Source organism: Balaenoptera physalus, assembly GCF_965194825.1.
Source record: "Balaenoptera physalus genome assembly, chromosome: 10".
Taxonomy (NCBI): Eukaryota; Metazoa; Chordata; class Mammalia; order Artiodactyla; family Balaenopteridae; genus Balaenoptera; species Balaenoptera physalus.
The window spans coordinates 5,189,199-5,212,142 of NC_138889.1; the positions used below are offsets into that span (position 1 = coordinate 5,189,199).

General features: G+C 47.4%; 1 protein-coding gene across 7 annotated transcripts in view; it reads right to left on the bottom strand.

Annotated features, from left to right (window-relative positions):
* APLP2 (amyloid beta precursor like protein 2) overlaps positions 1–22,944 on the bottom strand; it is a 71,251-nt gene that overhangs the window by 16,395 nt on the left and 31,912 nt on the right. For 4 of the 7 annotated variants that reach the window (XM_082476222.1, XM_082476219.1, XM_082476220.1 and 1 more), the window contains exons 2-8: positions 20,449–20,622; positions 19,491–19,614; positions 7,027–7,139; positions 6,054–6,244; positions 5,478–5,677; positions 4,211–4,378; positions 808–938 (exon numbers count right to left, since the gene is read on the bottom strand). In XM_082476222.1, the coding sequence (XP_082332348.1) occupies positions 808–938; positions 4,211–4,378; positions 5,478–5,677; positions 6,054–6,244; positions 7,027–7,139; positions 19,491–19,614; positions 20,449–20,622 (1,101 nt within the window). The remainder of the gene's footprint in view (positions 1–807; positions 939–4,210; positions 4,379–5,477; positions 5,678–6,053; positions 6,245–7,026; positions 7,140–19,490; positions 19,615–20,448; positions 20,623–22,944) is intronic. The other 3 variants (XM_082476225.1, XM_082476221.1, XM_082476223.1) reach the window with 1 other exon arrangement.

The window sequence follows — 22,944 nt, forward strand, 5'->3', positions numbered from 1 at the left end:
TGCTGCCTCCGAAGATGCAGGGCGTCAGCTCTCCCAGGGGAGCCCCGTTCCACGACTGCCTTGTTCATAACCTTGGGCAGGTTATCTACCAGTCTCCGGGCCTTAGTCTCCTGGGGGTGGGGGGAGGGGGAGTACCTACTTCTCAGAACTGATGTGGATAAAACAGAGCAACAAGCATTTCCCAGCATACAAGCCCACCACAGGGGATGTGTGGGATTTTAGGTGGTACCCAGCCCTAGCAAAAAATTCCCTTTTCAATTTTTTTTTTCAACCTTTCCAAGTAAGTCTAGGAGAAAGTTGCACTCTGGTGCTCTGTTGCTCTGGCACTTATAACTCCTTGAAGGAAAAGAAAGCATCCCTGAAACTCCACAGGCAACAGTATCTAGCTGGAATGCTTTAACACTGTTTGCTTTCATCCAATATATTTTTCTAGTTACCTTGTTCTAATGGTAAATGATACTAGCTTTCTACTTACAATATTGATGTAAAGTTTCCTTCTTCAAAATAAAAAAATGTAAAAAGCTAGTTCATGGCAAAGAAAAAGAGGCAGAACATAATGTTTACAGGAAGTGCTCCTCGCAGAGTCTGAAACAGATAAGCACTCAGAGGATAATTCCATTATCGTGGAGATAGGGAGGAGGACTAGCTCCGCCCAGAAGGCAGGCCTGCCTGCTTACACTCTCACACCTCACCTGTCCTAACTCGGTTAGCGCAACAACCTGGGGAAGTGGCGTCCCTCTGCTTCAACCACGAACCCCAAGTTAGCTGATGCCTGACAGCACGAAGATAAGGGAGCCCGAGGTTTACCCTGTCCATCCGGTTTCGGTGCCGGATTTCCAGCTGCTCCTTGGCCTTCTGGAAGCGCGCGTGCTCATTGTCATCTGCAGAGGTCTCGAAATACACGTCGACATCATTGGTTGGCAGTGGAGTTGGGGGAACTGAAACAAAGTGACCAGAGGGTTCTCTCCAGGGGTCGGCCCCACGCGGAAGTCGCACGATGCTCAGGGAACGAAGCCTGGCTGGGCCTGCAGACGGGACCGGCGTGTCCGGCACCGCGCTCAAGGGCAGGCTGCGCCCGTCTGCTGGGACGCCACTCCATCTTCCTTACCCAATATCCAGCCACCGGGCGCGTCCGCACCCCGCCCGTACCTTCGGGACCGGTGAGGCATCTATTTAGGACTTCAGGGGCAGAAAAGGAAACCACTTCCATACCTTCCCTCAGTTCTTGAAACCTTAAAACCTAAACAAGAACTACCCTATTGAGAGCATCTGACCAGAGACAGGGCTGAAGTCACACGTGCAAAGGCACTGCGGGGCTCGGGTCTCCTCTTTTTCTCTGGCTATTTTTAGGTCACAACTCACTTTGGGCAACTGATTCAACTTAATGTTCTTTGCACACAGACTGGGCAGAGAAAGTCCAAATGCTCCAGCTCCAGCTGCTTAGTTTTCAGTTCCACTGGAGGTCCCTCAGCCCCAGCCCCACAGCAGGGGCAATGTATCGGACAAGGGCTTACCACAAGTGTGAAGATGCTTTGGGCTTTTCTATCCATGGCACTCACTGGCCTCACCAGGCCACCACCCAGGGACCAAACCCGTTAGAACAAACACTCCGAACTAGTCTAAGTTCCTGAGTTCCTACCAGCCCCAGGCAGATGTGTATCTGCACAAAGGAGCTTATCCTCATCCAGGAAGGGTTGAGATGACAGGTTTACTTAGTCCACCTCTTAAGAAATACCTGTGGAAACTCTCATTACCCCAACTCACTGGGGATTTCCCAGGCCAAGGAGGAACGTCAGGCAACCTGCTCACACAACTTGCTCCATCGGGACACACTTGAGAGCCACTTGGAGAGCAAAAGCCAAGATCAACGAATTTTAATTCAAAAACAAATCCTCCCAGTTTCCAGAACTGCGTAACTTTAACACAACATGAGACCAGCTGTGTAACTGATGAGTGTGACCACAAGTAAGTCAGCCACTCTGCAGTCCTTCCGTCGGGGTGTCTTCATTCACCCTCTTCTACTGAGTTTTAACCCTAGAAGCTACAGCTTAAGTCTTGTCAAGAACATCTATCTGGCTCCTACATTAATTTAAATAGGATCTCAACAGCCAATTTTCAGACTATAACTAAATCAGAATATGCACAGTTAGCTTCAGAAACCACATTCCCCACAATACTCAAAAGCTCAGCCAGGGGAATTTCGAAGCACTGAAGTCCACTGGTGCCAACAAACACGGCGCCATTGGCAGCGCACGTCCGCAGCTTAAAGGCTTACGTGTTGGAGACAGAGCCTTTGGTTCATACCGCCGGGCCGGATGAAGGTAATACAAGCGCAAGCTGCCTCCGCCCCACCCACCCCCCTGCCCCCCGTCGGAACGAGAGGGCAAAGGGGCAGCAGGTCTGGAAGCTTGGTTCTGAAGACACGATGGGCTCGAACCTAGAACCACATCCCTCTGTCTGTGTGCAAGCGACCAGCTCAGGAAGCCGGAAATGTGCAGGCCTCAGTCCCCTTCAAGGAGGGAAGCAAACTTGCCCACAGGAGCAGTGATGCTTCTAGGCTCCGAAACCCTCCAGCCGGGCCCCATGGCCTGCCGGGAAGCACGACCTTGCGGGCTTCGCAACCGTTCCCGCTCCAGCAATCTGCCAGCCCCCGGTGTCTTACGACACCGTCCGCCTGATCCTCTGGGTAAAGACCGCACCTCCATATTCAGCGAGGTCTTTAACGACCCAGGTTGCTCAGGCTTTGACCCCAAACAGCGTTTTGCTGCCCCTTAGTTTAAGAAGTTTTACAAAGCAGGAAGGATCACGATAATTTCTATCTCCATCTTTCCTAAATAAAAAAGTTTCTGCCACCAACGTTCCCTAAGGGCTCATTTGTTTTCTCATCTTTTCAATCATTTCAAATAAAAAGTTCACAAAGCAGCAGCTGGAGTGGAAGCCCTAAAAGTAAACCAAATCATATTAAGATTTAAAAAATCTTTTAGTTGGGGAAGGAAAGAGGGAACAAGATGGCATGTGAACGAAAAACCGTCAGAAGCTACAGCCAAAAATCTTTAGAGCAAATACCAGGAATGGCAGCAGCTCATTATTCCAATGAATTCCAGAATCAGAATGAAGAAGGGTCTGCCTAGCCGGAGGGTTCTCCTACACACGGGTCAGAAGTGCTCCAGACGAGAAAGGGGGTCTTAAACAGGAAAAGGGGGAACTATGAAGAAAGGCAACCTACTGACATCTAAGTAAACCTGACTCAGCTGAACACTGAATTTCTTTGTGACCAAAGAACACATAAACTAAAACTCCTAAAGCTCTGCCTGATCCAGCGCTGCCAGAATACTGGGGAAACAGAGTCACCACCACTTGGCTGCAGAGCACGTTCCCTGGAGTGCATATGGCAAGATGTTCCAATGTTCTCGGCTCCCTGAAGTGTCCTTATTGTCACCTCTTTGGAGAGTAGGTGACCCCCTTAGCTAGTGTGCATCATGGGGGGTTGGCACAGGGCCGCTCAAGACAAGAGTGAGAGATAAAAGCCTGGACACAAGATGTGCAGAACTCACGACCTGTCCGCTTGTCCTTCGTGAGTTTCAGCCTTGAACAGAGGAGGGCAGGGCTGCCTTCCCAACCCAACCAACACGGAGGCTCTGGATGAGAAAGGGCAGGCCCCGGGCTCTCCCCTGTGGCAGGGAGGGAGCGCCACCTCCTCCGCCATCACTGCTACCATTATCACCGCTGTCACCACCTCCATCACCTCCACCACCACCATCATCACCTCCACCACCATCACCTCCTCCATCACCATCACGTCCACCATCACTACCATCACCTCCTCCTCCACCACCACCATCACCACCATCACCTCCATCACCTCCACCATCACCTCCTCCTCCACCACCACCATCACCTCTACCATCACCATCACCTCCTCCACCACCTCTACCATCACCATCTCCACCACCATCACCTCCACCACCTCCATCACCTCCACCACCACCTCCACCTCCACGGGCCCACGGTGAGCACAGGACACAGAAAACTGAGCTGACAGCTGCCGAAAGGAAAGCAAAGCTAGATCTAGAAAGCACAGAGAGAAGAGCAGACGACCAACAGCAAACACCGAGTGGGCAGGGAGCACCACAGAGACGCAGTCACGAGGACGCCGGGGGACAGAACGTTGGACGGGATGGAGCTGCACAGCCAGGGCGGCGGGACTTACTCATCACTTTACACACAGCCATACAATACTCCTCAGACTCAAAATTGTTCCTGTTGCCGCCGCAGCCGCCATATATAAAGCGCACGCACTTCCCCTTGGAGAGGTCGAAGTACCACCGGGGCATCACGGCCCGGCAGGGCCCCGTCAGCGCCTCCTGGGAGCAGACAGCTGTGTGGAAACGGTCAGAATGTCAGCAGGGGCCGGGCAGCAGCTCCAGGGGTTCACAGAGCTACAGACCAGCAAGGGGAGAAGGACCAGGCGACACTTAACATCAGCGAAGGCCAAGATGGGGCAGCACCTGGCGCCCTGGCCAACGCAGTTGCCAATTCCTGCCAGTCAACCCTGAGGAAGTGGTCGTTTTCCTTCCTGATGCAAGAGAGAGCCCTAGGCCCTGAGAATACGGACTGGTGCTTTCTGCACTGTCTCGAGTCTAGAGCGGGGCAGGGCTGACATGGAGGGGCCTCACGCTTCTCATCTGTGAAGTGGGCACAGCTGCCTGGTTTGGCCGTCCCGGGGGTGTCAAGGGCAGAAGGAGACAGGCAGGTGCAGAGGCTGTTTCAGTGGCGGTAACCATCGTAAACACTACTTAGGCCCCTGGAAAGGACGCGTGTAAGTTCTATGTTCTCCAGGGTGAATCACAAACTTCTAGACTCATTAAGTCATCTGCTCCTGGTTGAATCCTGAGTAATTCTTTAGATCCTAATTGGTTTCGAATATCCTATCAGCAGGAGGCTGCACATAAAATGGTCTAGAACTGTCACAACTTTTTTTTTTTTACATGGTGAAATGAAAACACTGCTGGCCCTGATCCCCTACCAGTAGGTCATCAAATTCCACCCTCCCAGCTGCAAACCTCTTTCTGATGGACAAACAGGGCAGCCTACAGATGGGAACACACTCAGGAAGGGAACCAAGGAAGTGACTTCCACTCCGAAAGGTTGGGGCTTTAGCAGTTACTGAGGAAGGGGATCCCCCTCAGGAGAGACCATTTCCGGCTGAATGTGGAAGAATCCTGCCCGAGGGCAGCCCACGTGGTCTCTCTAATTCTCTAGTTAAGTCCTTACAATGCAAAGCTTAGTTTCCTGATTAAAATCTGTCGACCGCCTGCAGTGCCCAGAGCTGACCTCACCTTCGGGGCATGAAGCCACCCTCCTGTGACTTACCTGTGAGGAAAGCAGTCTCTAGGCAAATTAAAGAATATTAACAAATTCTAAGTAAATAACTGCCAGGTGGATTTTACAGCCGCGGGGGCTCTCCGTGGGGTTACCTTGGACGCCGTGAGAGATCTCCTTCTCTGCAGCGGTCCCGTCGCTGCTGGGCTCGGTCGGGCTCTCCTCGTTGTGGTCGTCTCCCTTGAAGGTGTCGTAGTAGTAATCGCGATCTTCCACCACTTCCTCCTCATCTTCCTCATCCTCGTCCACAGCTGCTTCTGTGAAGTCTTCCAAATCTGCTTCGGTAGGAAATTCACTGAAGGTCACAGTAAAAAAAGGAAGGTTAATACCAATTGCTATGCACAGAGCACAACAATGAGTCCCTTCCCTGTTCTGAAACACAAAGACAGAGGCAGGAAATAAGCTCAGCCCATGGTGAGCTGTGCCGCTAAAGCGCTCAGCCCGGCCACCTCAGCGGAAGGGGACCGCCAGGCAGCAGGCACCGGGCTACCCTGCAGGAAGGCACGTGGCCGGGACGACGCGCTGCTGAAGGCCACTGGCGTGCCTGGGCTCAGCCATGGCCCAAGTGAGATGTGCCGGCCCAGCTCTGGCAGGAACGGGCAGTGCCCGCTTCACCGGGAAGCCAGGGGCCAGCAGCCACGGCCATCCACAGGCTCAGGACAGGAGGTTACCTTTTATAAATATCATAGTCTTCCTCTTCATCTTCCTCCTCCTCCTCCTCCTCCTCCTCTTCTTTTGACACAGCAGATTCAACAATCTTTGTCTGAGGGCAGCACACATACTCGGTGCCGTGGAACTGGTCCACCCCACAGGGGAGCAGCATGCCATAGCTGTACAAGGTCATTCCCTGAGTCAGGCAGGCCTGCGGGAAACCCACAGACCGACATCAGAACACAGCAAGTGTGGTCAAAGACCCCCCGATCCCTAGCTTTATCCAAAAGAAACCCTTACCAAATCACAATGTTAGCCTTTCTCACGGACACGTAAATTTTTGGCCAAAAAGTTGCGACCCTACTATTTTAAGATGTACAAATTTTGCTTAATTTGCAATGGGGAAACATCATCTGGGCTAAAACCAATGAAAGCCCAAAGTTGGAATAAAATTAAGGAAAGGAGGTTTCTTTTAGTAATTATCCACGCTGGTTAATGGTGGTCAATGGTAACATACATTCCTAATTGGTGAGGAATTCAGAATTACTTCAGAACTAGACAAAAGAAAGGCAACTGGCTGGAAAACCAACTTAACGCAGAGGACAAGCTAAGAAAGGGTCATTCTCCCCACGGGAAGCATGAAATGATATCTAAACCTGTCAGCATGCATGTCCAGACACAGATTTTCTATAACTGGCTATTTCCACACACGCCTTAGGGTTTGGGTGGCCTCGCTGGGGGCCCTGCCGACAGAATCCTTACTTAACGATCTTTTTCATGTCCTTGACTTCAGGGGCTGAACTGTTAATACTGTACTTCCTTACAAAAATATCTGTTCTTCTACCAAATAGTTTTAATTTAAAAGATACAAGTAATTGTAAACTTTGATGAGATAAAGGGAAAGAAAATTAATTTAAAATTATGGTAAGGTGTCGAGAAAAAATACTACTTTCCTAAAAAACAACCTTTGACTTTTTCCATCCACTCCTTTACCTCCTTGACCACGGTGTGCCAATGCTGGTGATTCTCGCACACTTCCATCCGCTCCTTGTGGAAAAACTGGCACTTTTCTGGAACTAGCAGAACATCACTTACAAATTCGCCCACTGGAAAAGAGAAGCTTTGTCAGAAGAAAACCTGATCATGATTCCAGGTGAAAACAACCCTGACTGCAGGTTACCGTGACGGTCACACAGTCACGTGCGGACAGGAGCGGTCTCTAATGCGTATAAGCTGATGTGCACCTCATCTTCCAAAGCCAACTGGACGTTTCAGCTCCAGGCCAGCAGCCACAAGAGCTCAACACTCTGTTACAACCACAAAGCCCGGGACTTCCTCACTCCTTCCCGACCTCAATCCCTTAACTTCTGGTGCAGGGCTACAGCATCCTACGGGGGAAACGGGAAGAGAACTCCCGTGCATGACCTCAAACACACACAGGTACTCCCCACCACCTCCGGCTTCACGTGGACAACGTTCCTAGCCTCTTACTTCTATTTCTGCCCACGTCAGTTCTAATAACAAAACGCCCAGGAAACTAAGACTGGGTGTTCTCCCAAAGAACAGGTGAATCTTACTTTAGCCCTTTGTGGACCTACAGACACCTAGCTCTAAGACAAACCACCACTGCGATAACTGATCCAGGTACAAATCATCAGTGGAGGGTTAATTATGAAGGGGAAGAGGCGTCTTTGCAGTGGGAAGGAAGGTCTGGCAGACACTACTTAACTGGGTAAGCAATAACGGACAAGCTGACTTAAGTGATGTTTTGCGAACAGATCACCTACACAGTCTTTCTGCCAAAATATGCCATTTGACTCTAATCATACAAAACAATATGACAGGGACTTCCCTGGTGGCGCAGTGGTTAAGAATCCGCCTGCCAATGCAGGAGACACGGGTTCGAGCCCTGGTTGGTCTGGGAAGATCCCACATGCTGCGAAGCAACTATACCCATGCACCACAACTACTGAGCCTGTGCTCTAGAGCCCACGAGCCACAACTACTGAGCCCACGTGCCACAACTACTGAAGCCCGCGCGCCTAGAGCCCGTGCTCCACAACAATGAGAAGCCACCACAATAAGAAGCCCGCGCACCACAATGAGGAGTAGCCCCCACTAGCTGCTCTCTGCAGCTAGAGAAAGCCAGCACACAGCAACAAAGACCCAACGCAGCCAAAAATAAAAAATAAATAAAATAAATAAATTTTTTTTAAAAATGACAAATTCAAATTCAGAGATAGTGTTAAACATATGACCTAGACTCTTAAAAGATATTATTGTCATAAAATATTCAGGGACTTCCCTGTGGTCCAGTGGTTAAGATTCTGCACTTCCAGTGCAGGGAGCACGGGTTCAATCCCTGGTCAGGGAACTAAGATCCCACATGCCGCCAAAACAATAAAGTAATATACAATAAAATAAATAAAAGATTCAAAAGAAAAAGCTGAGGAACTGCCTAGATTAAATATAATGTATCATCCTTTTTAAAAGGAAGCTGTAAAGGACATTATTTGAACATTTAGGACAATTGTCCCATGTGTGATCGCTGTATCACGGTCATACGGGAGAATGTCCTTGCTCTTAAGAAAAACAAGCTGAAAACTACTTGGAGGTGAACTATCTTAATGTCCCAACTCACTTTCAAATGGCCTAACAATGAAAAGTAAGTAAGGCACACACAGTGAGATGGATAAGGCAAAACTGGGAAACCTAGGTAACAGGTATAGAGTATTCACTACTGCGTTTTTTATAGGTCTGAAACCTTTCAAAAATAAAAAGCTTGGGGAAAAATACACATCGCTGCTTAGAAAATAGAGTCCTTCTCTCTTAGAAATACATGCTGAAGTATTTACAGGAAAAGAAAACGTTATCTGTGATTTGCTTCCAAATAACGAGGGGTAGGCCAGATTGGCCACAGACAGGGTGAGTGGTTCATGAACCGTTACACAGCACACGAGGGTTAATGCGATTATCTTCTCCGTGTTCGGATATGTTTGTAACTTCCATAACAAAAAGCTAAAAACGTAATCACTGGCTCATCACCCAGAGAACCTGGTTCAGTAGTAGGTCTAATTTGGGACTCAGTGATCTGCACGGAACAAGCATCCCAGGCGCTTCTGATGCATCACCAACATGCTCTACTGAGGGCCCGAGTGCAAGAAAACCAGGGTGGTACTTAGCTCAGGAGAGACGCAATAGGTAGGGGAGGGAAAAGGAAGCAGGCAGGCTAACCTCTGAGGTTTAAAAAAAAAATGGAAAGTCTAATAAGAAAGTAATCTGGCCTAAGAAAGGTCTTAGGGGGAATTCCCTGGCAGTCCAGTGGTTAGTACTCGGCGCTCTCACTGCCGGGGCCTGAGTTCAATCGCTGGTCGGGGAACTAAGATCCCCCAAGCCAAGTGGCATGGCCAAAAAAAAAAAAAGGTCTTAAGACTTGAACTAGCGGGAAGTCTACATGCAGACCCACTCCCCAGCCTCACTGCAGCTCAGGCCTCCGTCTCTGGGCCCGAGAAGTCTGTCCGTCTGCTGCCCATGCGGAGGCAAAGGGCAGCCCCTGGTCTGCTGTGAGGGGGGGGATGTGCTCCCACCGTCACAGGCAGCCACCGCACATCCAAACAGCCTTCCGCAGGGCAGCGAGGTTTCACTCTGCCATTAGCACAGGGACTTCGGGGACCAGATAGCTCAGTTTGACACTAATGCAGGAGCACAACGGTTAGTTAGACACGGTGCTGCCCTCGAGGGCCCCAAAGGCTCTGGGGAGATGGAAACAAGCTTCACCCCCGAACCAGGCTTAAAATCGAAGCTTAAAAAGCAAAGCGCAGGGGTAAACTAGGATTCGCCTCCATCAGGAGAAGCACCACGACACTCAGTCTAAGGAGAAATCACTGAAATTCTGACCTCCAACCACCAGCGCACACTGTGGGTGGCGGCTGTATGGACTAAGCGATCTTTATTTATATACATTTTTTGTGTTTGTTGTGTCCGCACCTCCTGGCTTAAGGGATCTCAGTTCCCCAAGCAGGGACTGAACCCGGGCCTCGGCAGTGAGAGCCCAGAATCCTAACCACTAGGCCACCAGGGAACTCCCCATGTTTGTTAATTTATGACAAAAAAGCAACAAAAGAGTACACGTAAGAGGCAGTGTGTACAGGGCTAAATGCCAGGGTTTAATCTCAGCACCGCTGCTACTAGCAGAGAGGTCTTGGGCGAGTTACTCAAACTTTCTGTGCCTCAGTTTCTTTATCTTGCTGCTGTGAGGCCGGATGTAATACGTACAACACAGGAAAAACTTAGAGCAGAATCTGGTACATAGTAAGCACTAAGCATTATTTAAGTATTTGCTCTAATTACTGATGTTAATGCTGTTAGTTTCAAGTCCTGAGTAACTAGTTTTATACAAAGCAAACTATACAACCACAGTTATCAAGAAATCTACAGTTAGGCAACAGTTCATATCCTTTAATTTGTAAAACCTCAATTTTATATGTACAACTGCAACATCAGAGAAAAAGTTTAGACAGCAATTTCACTACTATATATATTCTATAGAAACAATAACCAAACTGGGTTTTAAAAATATAGTGGAGTACGACATATCATTTCATTTTAGTTAAAAATGCATTAACTAAATCTGCTTGTATTACACCTTAGATAAACCCCAAAATGATATAAAGTAAAAAAGCAAGTTATAAAAGGTCAAGTGCAGTATGACACCATTAATGTCAGTTTTAAAACACAAAAACAAATTGTTTACAGACACATTCGTATGTAGCAAAAGTATAAAAACAGGCATGGGAATGATACACCCTGACAGTGGGGTAGCAGTGACCTCCAAGGGTAGGGAGGGAGGGAGGGAAGGGATGTAAGGATGGGACTCTGGGACATTTAATCCCTTAATTAAAAAATAAGATGGAGATTAAGCAAATATGGCAAGCCCGCACGCAGCAGCAACAAAGACCCAACGCAGCCAAAAAAAAAAAAAAGCAAATATGGCAAAACAGGCAAGAACTTAAATCAGGACAGTGAGTACATGAGTGGCCATCATATTATGTTTTATCTTTTCAGTATGCTTGAAATATCTCAAAATGAAATTAAGTTTAAAATTTTAAAAATTTTAATGCCAGAAATTTAATAATTAACTCCATGCTAAACTGTAAGATTAAACGCCATCAATCTTCTGCTATGGAATCATGATTAAATTGATCTGTCTGACCTCTGAAAACCAAAAAAGAACTAACGCCACTGATTTAAAACAGAATAGCACTCCTTGATTCAACAATTCCAATTCTAAAACCGTACTCTTAGGAAGTAATTAAGAAAGTGAACAAAGATATTTATTACAGAATTGTTAATATCAAAATAAATAAATAAATAAATAAAAACCAGAACCAGGGCTTCCCTGGTGGCGCAGTGGTTAAGAATCCGCCTGCCAATGCAAGGGACACGGATTCGAGCCCTGGCCCAGGAAGATCCCACATGCCACGGAGCAACTAAGCCCGTGCGCTACAACTACTGACCCTGCGCTCTAGAGCCCATGAACCACAACTACTGAGCCCACGTGCCTAGAGCCCGTGCTCCACAACAAGAGAAGCCACCACAATGAGAAGCCCACTCGCCACAACTAGAGAAAGGCTGCTTGCAGCAACGAAGACTCAACACAGCCAAAAATAAAATAAATTTATTAAAAAAAAAAACCAAAAACAGAACCAACCTAAATGTTCCTCAATAGGGAATTAGTTAAATAATGGTACTTAATGGAATACCATGGGGTTATAAGAAACATGGTTAAATATCTGTATATAACATGGAAACATTTCCATTTCCATGACGGTTTAATAATTTTAACAATCATTAAACAAATAAGCAAAGGAATAAACACACCCGATATCCCTAACCTCTCCTTAAGCCTGGTTAACTCCTTAAGGCTAAATCTGTTTAAAAAGACAGACTCAAAAGATGTATGCATCCCTAAGAGTGGCACCTAATAGATGTTCAATAAATGTCAACTTTTTAAAAAAGCACTAAACAGGAAAGCATATTTAGCATGATCCAATTTAGGAAAAAAAAAAAAAAAAAGCATTTAAAAGCACACACATTTCCATGTGTATCCAAAGAAAAAAAGTCTTGTCTATACACCAAAATGTTAATATGGTTAATGGAGTGCAGAAACTGGAAAGGATTGTTTTTGCCTTCCTTTTTCCCAATTTCTTTTATTTAAAACAAAAACAAAAACTTTATAAACATGTAAATTAAAAGAGGAACACATTTCAATCCCAGCATCAGTTCTGTCATTTCACTGCTACTTTTTGCCTTTGATACAAATAATTATCAGAAACTTCTAGGAAAAAGACTGACCTAAGCAAATCAGTATTACTCTGTTTTACAGAAAAACACTGAAGATGGTTTGGTCTCACTTTAAAAGTTTATCTAAGGTTGTAACAATTCTCAATTTAACCCGTTGGAGTACAATAGACGGTGCCCCCAATTCCCTAAGTCACTGGAAACCTATATTGTTTTTACTATTCAAGGCAATAAGCTGGTCAATGAACACGGCAATTTAGCAAAATCTAAACTACAGGCTTTCATTTAAGCTGCATTTATGATTTATCTTCAGTCTCCACTCATTCCCTGTGATACTGTTTCTCTTTCATACCACCTCCCACCAGCAGGGCCATGGCAGCCATCAGGTCTTAGAGCTTTTTCAGAGTTAATAAAATTCCTTTCAAAGTAACAAAGGCTGCTCACCCACTTGGGGAAGCCCCTCGATACCAACACTCATATGTATAAATAAACCTACTGCAAAAGTACTCTGCGGTTGGGACTTCCCTGGCGGTCCAGCGGTTAGGACTCTGTGCTCTCACTGCCGAGGGCCCAGGTTCCATCCCTGGTTGGGGAACTAAAATCCCACAAGCCGCACAGCGCAGCCAATAAAAACAGTACTCTCTGGTTGCAAACAGGAAGACCATGTCATTTACGGGGCCCTTGGAAGCTGTAAGCAGCGGGGAGAAAGCCTGCTGTAATGAGAGAAAACCAAGAAAATTAACCTGACCACCCAACGTGAGTTTTTGAGAGGTCTGGCAGCCACCCTTAGCAGACGTCTTGGAGGTAAATAGGGCTCTGAGAAGTTAAAGAGCCTGAACGATCGTCATGAACAGAAACATAAACCTTGCAACAAGGGTCCACAGCGGGAACAGGGGGAACTGCTGACGGGCTGTCAGGAACTCAAAGGCGGAAGACGACTTGCGGACAGACACCTGCAGCGGACAAGTAAGCTCCAAGCTCACTCCGGGCCCCACCTCAAAGCTTCTGAGAACAAGACCCTTCCTGGCAGTCTTCAACACAGTAATACTCCCCATCCAAATCTCCTTCCAGAAATTACCAACAACAGAAACAGTCATGGGCTCACAAAGCTCTCTTCTTTTGATGCAGGAGCCAGTCTATATATAAATGTCAGAGATGACTAACTCCTTCCCCCCAAATACCAGCAGCTTTGCTTCTTCACAGTTCACCAACTCTGCCCCACTCAGATCATCCTATTTATTTAGATAAAATCTTATGGATAAACAGGCAATTCGTAATAACATAAGATATAGGACTCATTTTCAGAGGCAAGGTTGAAGTATAACTTCTCACCAAATATACTGAATATCAGTGAAAAGAGTCACACTGGTGGGTGGTCAAGCATGCTCTCAAAATAGGGCAGAACTGAGTGACAGGTGCACAGATGTCTACAGACAGCGAGACACCAGGCCTGATGCCAACACTACCCGTTACCTAAATTCATTCTCAAACAGCCTTCAAGAGTGCTAATCAAGACACGTCCTTCCCCTAAAGCTAGCAAAACAATGGCAAACAAAAACAGTGTCTGAGGACATCCATAACGCCCCTGGATCAACCAAACCAATTAGTACGGGTACCTGACCAAGTAGACATAGCCTGTTTTCCCATCTCCTTGCCCTTTGGCCTGCCTGTGCTTTGGGTTTGCTGGGCAGTAATATCTTAAAGGGGGTTTCAGGGCTGAAGCTAAGCACACTATGACCATCTCTTTACTGCAACACGTGGTATTCACCTTAACACGTATAAAAGGACTCACTGTGGTTATTTCTGGGGAATAAAATATATAGGATGCTTGCTTTTTACTGGATTAATTTTTAGTAGTTTGTATGTTAAAAGAATTGTGTATGGTTGTGTAACTCAGTGAATATACTATAAACCATTCAACAGTACACTTTAAAATGGATGAATTATATATAGTATGTGAAATATATCTCAACAAATCTGTTTTTAAGAAGCAGAGAGACTGATTATTTACAGGGAATATTGAGCAAATAAATAAATATACTGAGGATAATGGAATTGGAGGTATCAATATGAGCTCACTGCTCTTAATGTCCACACGTATAGAAATATAGATTTATATGGGCATGAATATGTGTATATAAATATATTTCCTAGGTCTGTCTGCTGAGCGGGCCTAGAAGCAATAACAGCATAATAGCAGTAAGCACGCCTAATACCCAGATTTTGGTTTCTAAATACCATTCCCCACTAAAGAAAACCATTTCTTCTTGGAGAAATGGCTGACTCCAGGGGTGGGGTAGGGAACACAGGATGAGCCTGAAGCATCTTTTTGTACCAGAAAGTAAGGAAGCTTTCAAAGAATAATAGGGACATAGCAAAAAGACACAGGAGTCAGCATGAAGTGGGGGGGGTCCCACTGGACAAATCTGGACACTGAGTCCATAATGAAATGAATAAATGAATGCAGACACCATCTTAGCCAGGTGATAAAAGTTATCACCGGTCATGAAACAAAGTGACATCATGGAATTCCTAAAATGATTCAGAGAGAAGAACACTTCTGTGACAGTGCCCTCAAAAACGCACAAATCAAAAGGATCCTAAGACAGACCCAAATTGCATTCTACAAAGCCACTGGCCTGTACTCTAAAATCCAAAGAAAGACAAGGAAAGGCTACAGAGAGAACTAAATGCAACGTTGAAACAATGAATTAGATCCTGGTGTTGTTGGAACAACAGGTGAAACTTGAACAGGGTCTGTAGATTAGATATTATATCAATGATAATTTCCTGATTTTGACAGCTGTACTATAGTTATATGGCAGAATGTCCTCGTTTATAAAAAATATACAAGGAAGTATTAAGGGATAAAAGGATACCATGTCTGCAACTTAAATGATTTAAAAAAAAAACAAAACCTGTGGGGAGATACAAGCGGTAAGATTAATTTTACCGTATTAATCAAATGTTAACAGTTGGAAAATCTGAAATCTGAGGAAAAGATTTAATGGAAGCTCTTTGTACTATTTTTGCAACCATTCTGTAAACTTGAAATTATTTTAAAACTGTTATTATTTTTAATTTTTTTTCCCCTATTTTTGGCCATGCCGCATGGCATACGGGATCTTAGTTTCCTGACCAGGGATCGAACCCACGCCCCCTGCAATGGAAGCGCGGCATCTTAGTCACCAGACCTCCAGGGAAGTCCCGTATTATTTTTAAGTTAAAAAGACAAAAGTAATCCTGAAAGACTAGAACCAAAAGGCTTTCTAAGGAGCCTATGGTAAAAAGAAAGTGGTGCTGATAATTACCCAGTGCCTGGGGGCTCTAAAGGGGTGGGGACGGGGACAGAGAGACATTACAATCTTCTGCTTCTCAAATGATGACAAGGAATTGGCAGTACTTTTTTCCTAACCTCCCTTAAACTCCAGTCACCTGGTCCCCTACTAGCTTAGGCTCAGGCAACTGTTTTATTTATTTAAAAATACCAACAGGTAGCTCTCCTTCCTGGCTAAGAAGTTGTCCAAATGGATGCTGCTGTAAACACAATAACTGTGTGAATTTACTAACACTGAAGACTGTATTATGCATTATTCAGTGACCACAACGCAAAGAAGGTATTGAATGGCTTATGGTCAAATTGTTTTATGCATCTAGTTAATGACAATATCATGCATCGTCTGGTTCTCTGGCACTGAAAAACTCAAACTGTGACATTTAGAAAAGAACATTTTCGCTGTGCACCAGCTATGGTAGTGGTCTTGTAATCAACAGACAGCATCCTAGTTCCAGGTACCGTCTTGACTGCGGGGACAGAGAAGACTAAAGCCGTGTCCCTCCTCCCAAGGTGCGCAGAGTGTAACTGGAGAAAGACACATCAACAGACCGGCATCGTGCAGGGTGATGGGGCACCGGCGGTAACAAAGAGAAGCTGAGAAACCTGGATGTCAAGACAGAAGTTAGAGCAGCAGGAAAGGCTTCCTTTAAAGGAGGTGTCCCTGAGATGAGTGCAAAAAGGAGAACTCGCCAAGCAAAGTGAGTACATAAAGTCACTCCAGTGGGAGCTGGACTGCACGTGGCAGGAGCCACGAGATGGACGTGCTGTGGTGGGAGCATGGAGCAGGAGCGGGGAGCACGGAGCAGGGGCGGGGAGGACGGAGAAGGGGCGGGGAGCAGGAGCGGGGAGCACGGAGCAGGAGCGGGGAGGACGGAGAAGGGGCGGGGAGCGCGGAGCAGGGGCGGGGAGCGCGGAGCAGGGGCGGGGAGCGCGGAGCAGGAGCGGGGAGCGCGGAGCGGGGGCGGGGAGCGCGGAGCGGGGGCGGGGAGCGCGGAGCGCGGAGCGGGGGCGGAGAGCGCGGAGCAGGGGCGGGGAGCGCGGAGCGGGGGCGGGGAGGACGGAGCGGGGGCGGGGAGCGCGGAGCAGGGGCGGGGAGCGCGAAGCGGGGGCGGGGAGGACGGAGCGGGGGCAGGGAGCGCGGAGCGGGGGCGGGGAGCAGGAACGGGGAGCGCGGAGCGGGGAGCGCGGAGCAGGGGCGGGGAGGACGGAGAAGGGGCGGGGAGCGCGGAGCAGGAGCGGGGGCGGGGAGGACGGAGCGGGGAGCACGGGGCAGGAGCGGGGAGCACGGGGCAGGGGCGGGGAGGGCGGGGAGGACGGGGCAGGGGCGGGGAGGACGGGGCAGAGCTAAGCAAGGGCCACACCATGCAGTTTCCAAACTGTGCTAAGGCGCTTACACCTGGTCTTTTAGGTGAAGAGGAGCTACTGAAGGGTTTTATGTGCAGGAGAGACAGTTCAGTCTTCATTTTGGATCAGCGAGGGTGATGGACTGAACAGCACTGAGACACGCGCAGAAGCGGTTCGCACAGTCCAGGCAGGAAATGATAAAAGGCTGAGCTAGAGCAGGGGACTCGGACGGACCAGCCGGAGGCTCCCAAAGTTTCCCCAGTCACGGTACTCTGGGTGTCCCAGGAAGTTTTTCACAGCACCCCCCAGGCCAGAAGGGTGCCGAAAATTTAAGTAGTCAGGGCGACAACGTAGTAAAAAGCACCTGTGTCTGACACCTTGTGCCTGCTGGGCACTGCACAACTCCTCCTGCACGGCCGTACACTCAGCACCATCACCCCCATTTCTTCAGCAATTCTGGTGCGATGCTGGCTTTTCCTCACAGAAACCACTAAGAAACAGTCCCACAGAGACATGCGGTCATCGAAAGGAACGGGATGAGCTGATGCTGAAACTGTGAGCGCCTCCAGCTCGTTCACAATGTCTGACACGTTTTCCTTGAAAAGCAAAAATATCCCCAGTGCCCTGGGGTGCCTTTGCGCACAGTTTGGGAACCATGGTTCTAAGCCATATTTAAGAGGTAAAAATCAGGCTGCCTTGAGAACTGGCTGGGTGTGGGGAGATACAGGTCTCCCAGGTCTCCAGCTCAGACTCCTGGGTGGGTAGTGGAGCCAACAAGTGACAACATGCAGGATGGGGGAGACCAGGCCACAAAGCCTCTGGTAATGACAGTGCAAAAGGAAGAAAATGATTGCTAGGTACTATCTATCGTGTACGAATATTCAAGGGTACTCTCTTAAGTTTGAGAATTTTACAGAGAATGAATGAAACCTCATACTCAGAGATTTCTTACAGCCAAAGGGAATGAAAGAACATCTTTAAACCACATCACACAAAACCATTCACAAGCCTCACACTACTGCATGGGGCTCAGTTTTAAGTAAATGGTGTTAAGCACACACCGTGTCCTCTTTTCCCCGTACTCAAATACTTTTAAAACAAAGTAACTGCTATGGTAAATACTGTTATTCAGGTGCTGCCTCTTCCTGTTACTTTGCTACATGTGAGAATGAGAAAAGCAATGAGTTCCATGTTAGGAAAGGTTTTTTTGTTGTTGTTTCTAAATAAATTTAGCTATTTATTTATTTTTGGCTGCATTGGGTCTTCGTTGCTGCGCGCGGGCTTTCTCTAGTTGCGGCGAGCGGGGGCTACTCTTCGTTGTGGTGCGCGGACTTCTCATTGCAGTGGCTTCTCTTGTTGCGGAGCATGGACTCTAGGCACGTGGGCTTCAGTAGTTGTGGCTCACGGGCTCAGTAGTTGTGGTTTGCGGGCTCTAGAGCGCAGGCTCAGCAGTTGTGGCGCACGGGCTTACTTGCTCTGCGGCATGTGGGATCTTCCCAGACCAGGGCTTGAACCCGTGTCCCCTGCATTGGCAGGCGGATTCTTAACCACTGCGCCACCAGGGAAGTCCCAGAAAGGTTTTAATGAAGGAGGGAGGGGAACAGGTTAAGTTAATGGTTAAAATTAAATACATCCGCAGAACTACCCAGGCTATGTTAGTGCTCTATCTATGTCAGTCCTATCACGGATCATCTAAAGTTGATCGTTTCGCCCTTTTAAGTTTCTACGACCAAATCTGTTCCTGAATCAGCCAGGCAACAGACGTGCGAACGTAACTCAGATGTGTCAATGATCAGTGGTCAGAACGAGCACATTCACTAAAAGAGCATTTGGAGCAGTGACTCTACTTCTGGGTAATAAAATGTTACGGCTGCACTTGAGTTAGGTCTGACCGCTAACAGAAACACACAGAGTCATAAACACCCTTATCAGCTGACCCTTCAGTAAGGCAGGTGGCACAGGGCCTGGATGACGCATCCCTGACTGTCTACAGGCAGCTACGACTCATTTCTTCGGCCTCTGAAAACTGCCACAGGTTTGGTCTGGCTAACAACACAGGATTTCGGTGCTTGCAAAATGTGTGTAGGGCAAAGTAAGGGGAACAAAAGACCACCCCTCGGCTGCTTCGGTACTATCGATACCAGGACTATAAACAGTAATTTCAAACTCTCAGTGTGAACGAAGCTGGACCACTCCGAGGGCAGCACGCTTACTCGGGTGTGGAAAAGGCTCATCCTGAAAAAACAGAGGACGCCCATGATGGGAGAGGTGGAGTTAGTGACCATCAAAGACAAGTCACCTATCGACACCAGAAAGCCGTTGAGTACTCAAAAGAGACAGTCCCCCAATAAACACCTGCAGCCCTTGGCTTCCTAACAGATGACGACATCTCACTGTGAGCCAGGAGAAGGTGAAATGTAAAACTGGGGACCCCGCCTTCCTGAGAAGTAACCCAGAGGTGCTCCAGGACGCTCACCGAGACACTTGAAGGGGATCACGATGTGAGTCTTGCACTGCTTCTTGTCTCTCCGGCACCAGTTGTCCACGCTGACTGGCTGGTTTGCCTCCATCACGTTTGTGATCTGTAGTTCTGGATACATCTGCAAGGGAAGAGGAAACACACACCGTAGGCTGACTTTGTCCATAAAAGACGAACGCTCGCTGGTGAGCCAGGACGAGTGTCTGTGTGCTCAGCTTCCCCAAAGCCCCACGTAAATCTGAAGTCCCCCCTGCTGCCTGGTCCCAGCGGAACTAATCAAGTCAAGAGGTACCATAACTGTTAGCTTTCTTTTGACAAGTAGATTCTGGACCACTTCTAACACATTCTCTTTGAAAAAAGACCTACACAAGCAGCAAGCGTGCAGCCCCGAACAAGTCTATTAGGTATCAAGTCCACTTGTAGGGTGCGTGTAAATAGCTGAGTTCAAGAACTAAAACATTTAAGAGGCAAGTCTATGGAAGTGTGTGTTAATGAAATTACAGAATAATATTCCAACCCTGACCCCAAAGGCTAGTTTTGGTAAGAAATTAAAACATCTCATACCCTTTTCTACGTCAAGCGTTGACCCAAAAAGTCTGTTGAATCAGACATGAGATAATCCCTTATGATACTGGTGGCTTCTACCAGCAAGTGCAAAACACAAGCACACACGTGACACTGGGCTTGTTTCACAACTTCCCATAACACGTGGGAAGCCAAGGGAACCAGGCTGCACTTCTAAGGCCCTGCCAAGCTTCTGCAGGATTCCGTCCAGAAAGGACAGAGAGCTCACAGCACACCCAGGCCAAGGGCACACTCAGAACAAAAGCCTGCTGCCCCCATCGTTACCAGCTTGGTCTTAGGTCAAGACAGCAGAATGACAGAGCACCTATTTCTAAAGTAAACAGGTTCAAACGTGACCCAGAAACGTTTACATTTCTGGCAGCACGCTTACCTCCTGACAGTACTGGAGAACTTCTTCTTTTGTTCCGAAGCAGCTCTGAGTGCCTGTTGGGTCAGGTTCCCATTTCCCAGTCTGAATGTTCACGTGCATATTTAGCTTTCCACAAAACATTGCAATCTGAGGCTCAGCAACAGCAAACCCTGTTCCGGCGTTGGCTGCAAGGGCCTATCGAAGGGAAAATAAATTCCAGGTTAACTCCCAAGAGGCTGGCACGGAGGGAGAGTCACTTAGCGGTTTGTGACAGTAGAATTGACCTTTTAAAAAATCTTCATTAAAAAAAAAAAAAACTTCATTACTTACTATTTTTTCTTCATAAACAAATCCTCTTCCCAGGAACTAAGCCAGAATAAAAAATGACCTTTGGACATATATAATCAGAGAGAAGTGTGCGTGGGAACTGCAACCACGGCTCCCCATCTAGATACTTCTGACTTGGGAACACATAATGCACCTGCAGTCCCCTCTAATACAAGCAAACCCACTTTCCATTCCTTAAGACACCAAAACACAAAAGTATAGAACGGCGAGAGTTCCAGCAATTTTACTCAATTCACTTACACGACAAAATTTTATTGAGCAACTACTATTTTTGCACAGCAACGTGCTAAATGCTCAGGACACAAGGATAAGCAAAAGGTTATGGCCCCTGCCCTCTTGGGGCTTTTTTTTTTTTTAATGTTTACCTACTTTTTTTTTTTAATTAATTAATTAATTAATTTATTTTTGGCTGTGCTGGGCCCCCGCCTCCGTGCGAGGGATCTCCCCAGCCGCGGCAAGCGGGGGCCACTTCCCACCGCGGCGCGCGGGTCCCCCACTATCGCGGCCCCTCCCCCGCCGCGGAACACAAGCTCCAGACGCTCAGGCCCAGCAGCTGCGCTCAGGCCCAGCAGCTGCGGCGCACGGGCCCAGCTGCTCCGCGGCACATGGGATCCTCCCAGACCAGGGCCCGAACCCGCGTCCCCTGCATTGGCAGGCAGACCCTCAACCACTGCGCCAACAGGGAAGCCCCTCTTGGGGCTTATGGTCTAGTTCAAGAGTCAATTCTCACACAAAAAGATTCCCAGATGTCTTACGAAGGAAAAGAACACAGAGCTGAAGGAGCATACAAAACAAAAAGGGAATGTGACTTAGGCTTGGGTAGGAGGTGATGGGGAAGCTTTCTGAACTGTGACACCGGAGTAGCTCTGGCCATCTCCGTTGGGGGAGAATGTAGACTGTGAGTCTGTGGAGGGTCTAAGGGAAGGGTGGGCGGCACACGTGGTCAAGACTGGATGGTCTGTAGACCAAGAAAGGATGGAGTGCTGAGGGTTCTAAGTACAGAGTTAATATTTTTCAAATGCAGCTCTGATGTTCTCTGTAGGCAGGGGGATGGCTCAGGGAGCTGGAGAGACGACAGTAACTTGGGTAAGGCAGCACCAGGAGACAGCAAGGCAGGCAAGACTGGGTGACAATGGCTGGGGGGTGACCAAGAGGCAGCATGGCTTGCGCAACTCAACACGCAATGGTGTTGTGCGTGGAAAGAGAACACTAAAAGGGATTTCATGAACAATTTTATCTCATGTTAGGAAAAAAATCAACTATTCGTAGCCATCAATAGCTCACAAATTACAGGTGAGAAAACATTTAGGTTTGATGACAGTAAGGCTCTTCGTGCACCAGAAAAAACACAGGCATCCCTGCATCTAAAGATGTACCAATACTGATGGCTACATTCACAGTAAAGTTCTGTGGTCTCTCCTAATGCGTAAGTTCTTTCAAAACCAAAATTAAACATCTTTTTAAAATGTTAAAACTTGAGGGGTCGGGTTAGACTCTCTGGCCTATTATGATCTTTTCAAAAAGAGCAAAGAGCATTAGTATTAAATGGTTTTCCTATATTAACAAGAAAAAGTAGATTTGACTTTTTTTTTTTTTTTTGCCGTACCCTGCAGCTTGTGGGACCTTAGTTCCCCGACCAGGGATCAAACCCACGCCTTTGGCAGTGAAAGCACAGAGTCCTAAACCACTGGACCGCCAGGGAATTCCCTGACTTTTAAAATATATGGAAAACTGTGTGCTTTCCAGGCAAGTCTCCTGTATTTGTGCTGATGGACTGGTTACACAGACATGAATGGTCCTTCCAATTAGGAGCCTACGTTTGATTCTGAAATACACCCCGATCTTCTTCTAGGACAAATTTACCACCTACACGTTTTGCTTAGGAGCTTATTCAAATTAGCCTGCTTTCCAGTAGTGTGAGAGAAGGAAGCACGAACACTTGCTGGATAGCTGGGAGAAAGCTAATCTGGATCTAAAATGTCGCCAAGATCAATCAGGGTTGAAAAACACCTCAATTAAATCCAACGAGGAGAACAGTCAGCAACTTTATTAAGCAGAATAGACTGTCACCCCACTGTGATGAATAATCATCTGTTAAAGTAGAAGACAGATCCTGTGCGTTCACAATAACTGCATATGAAGCTACAGACTGGTGTGAAGTCCTGTCTC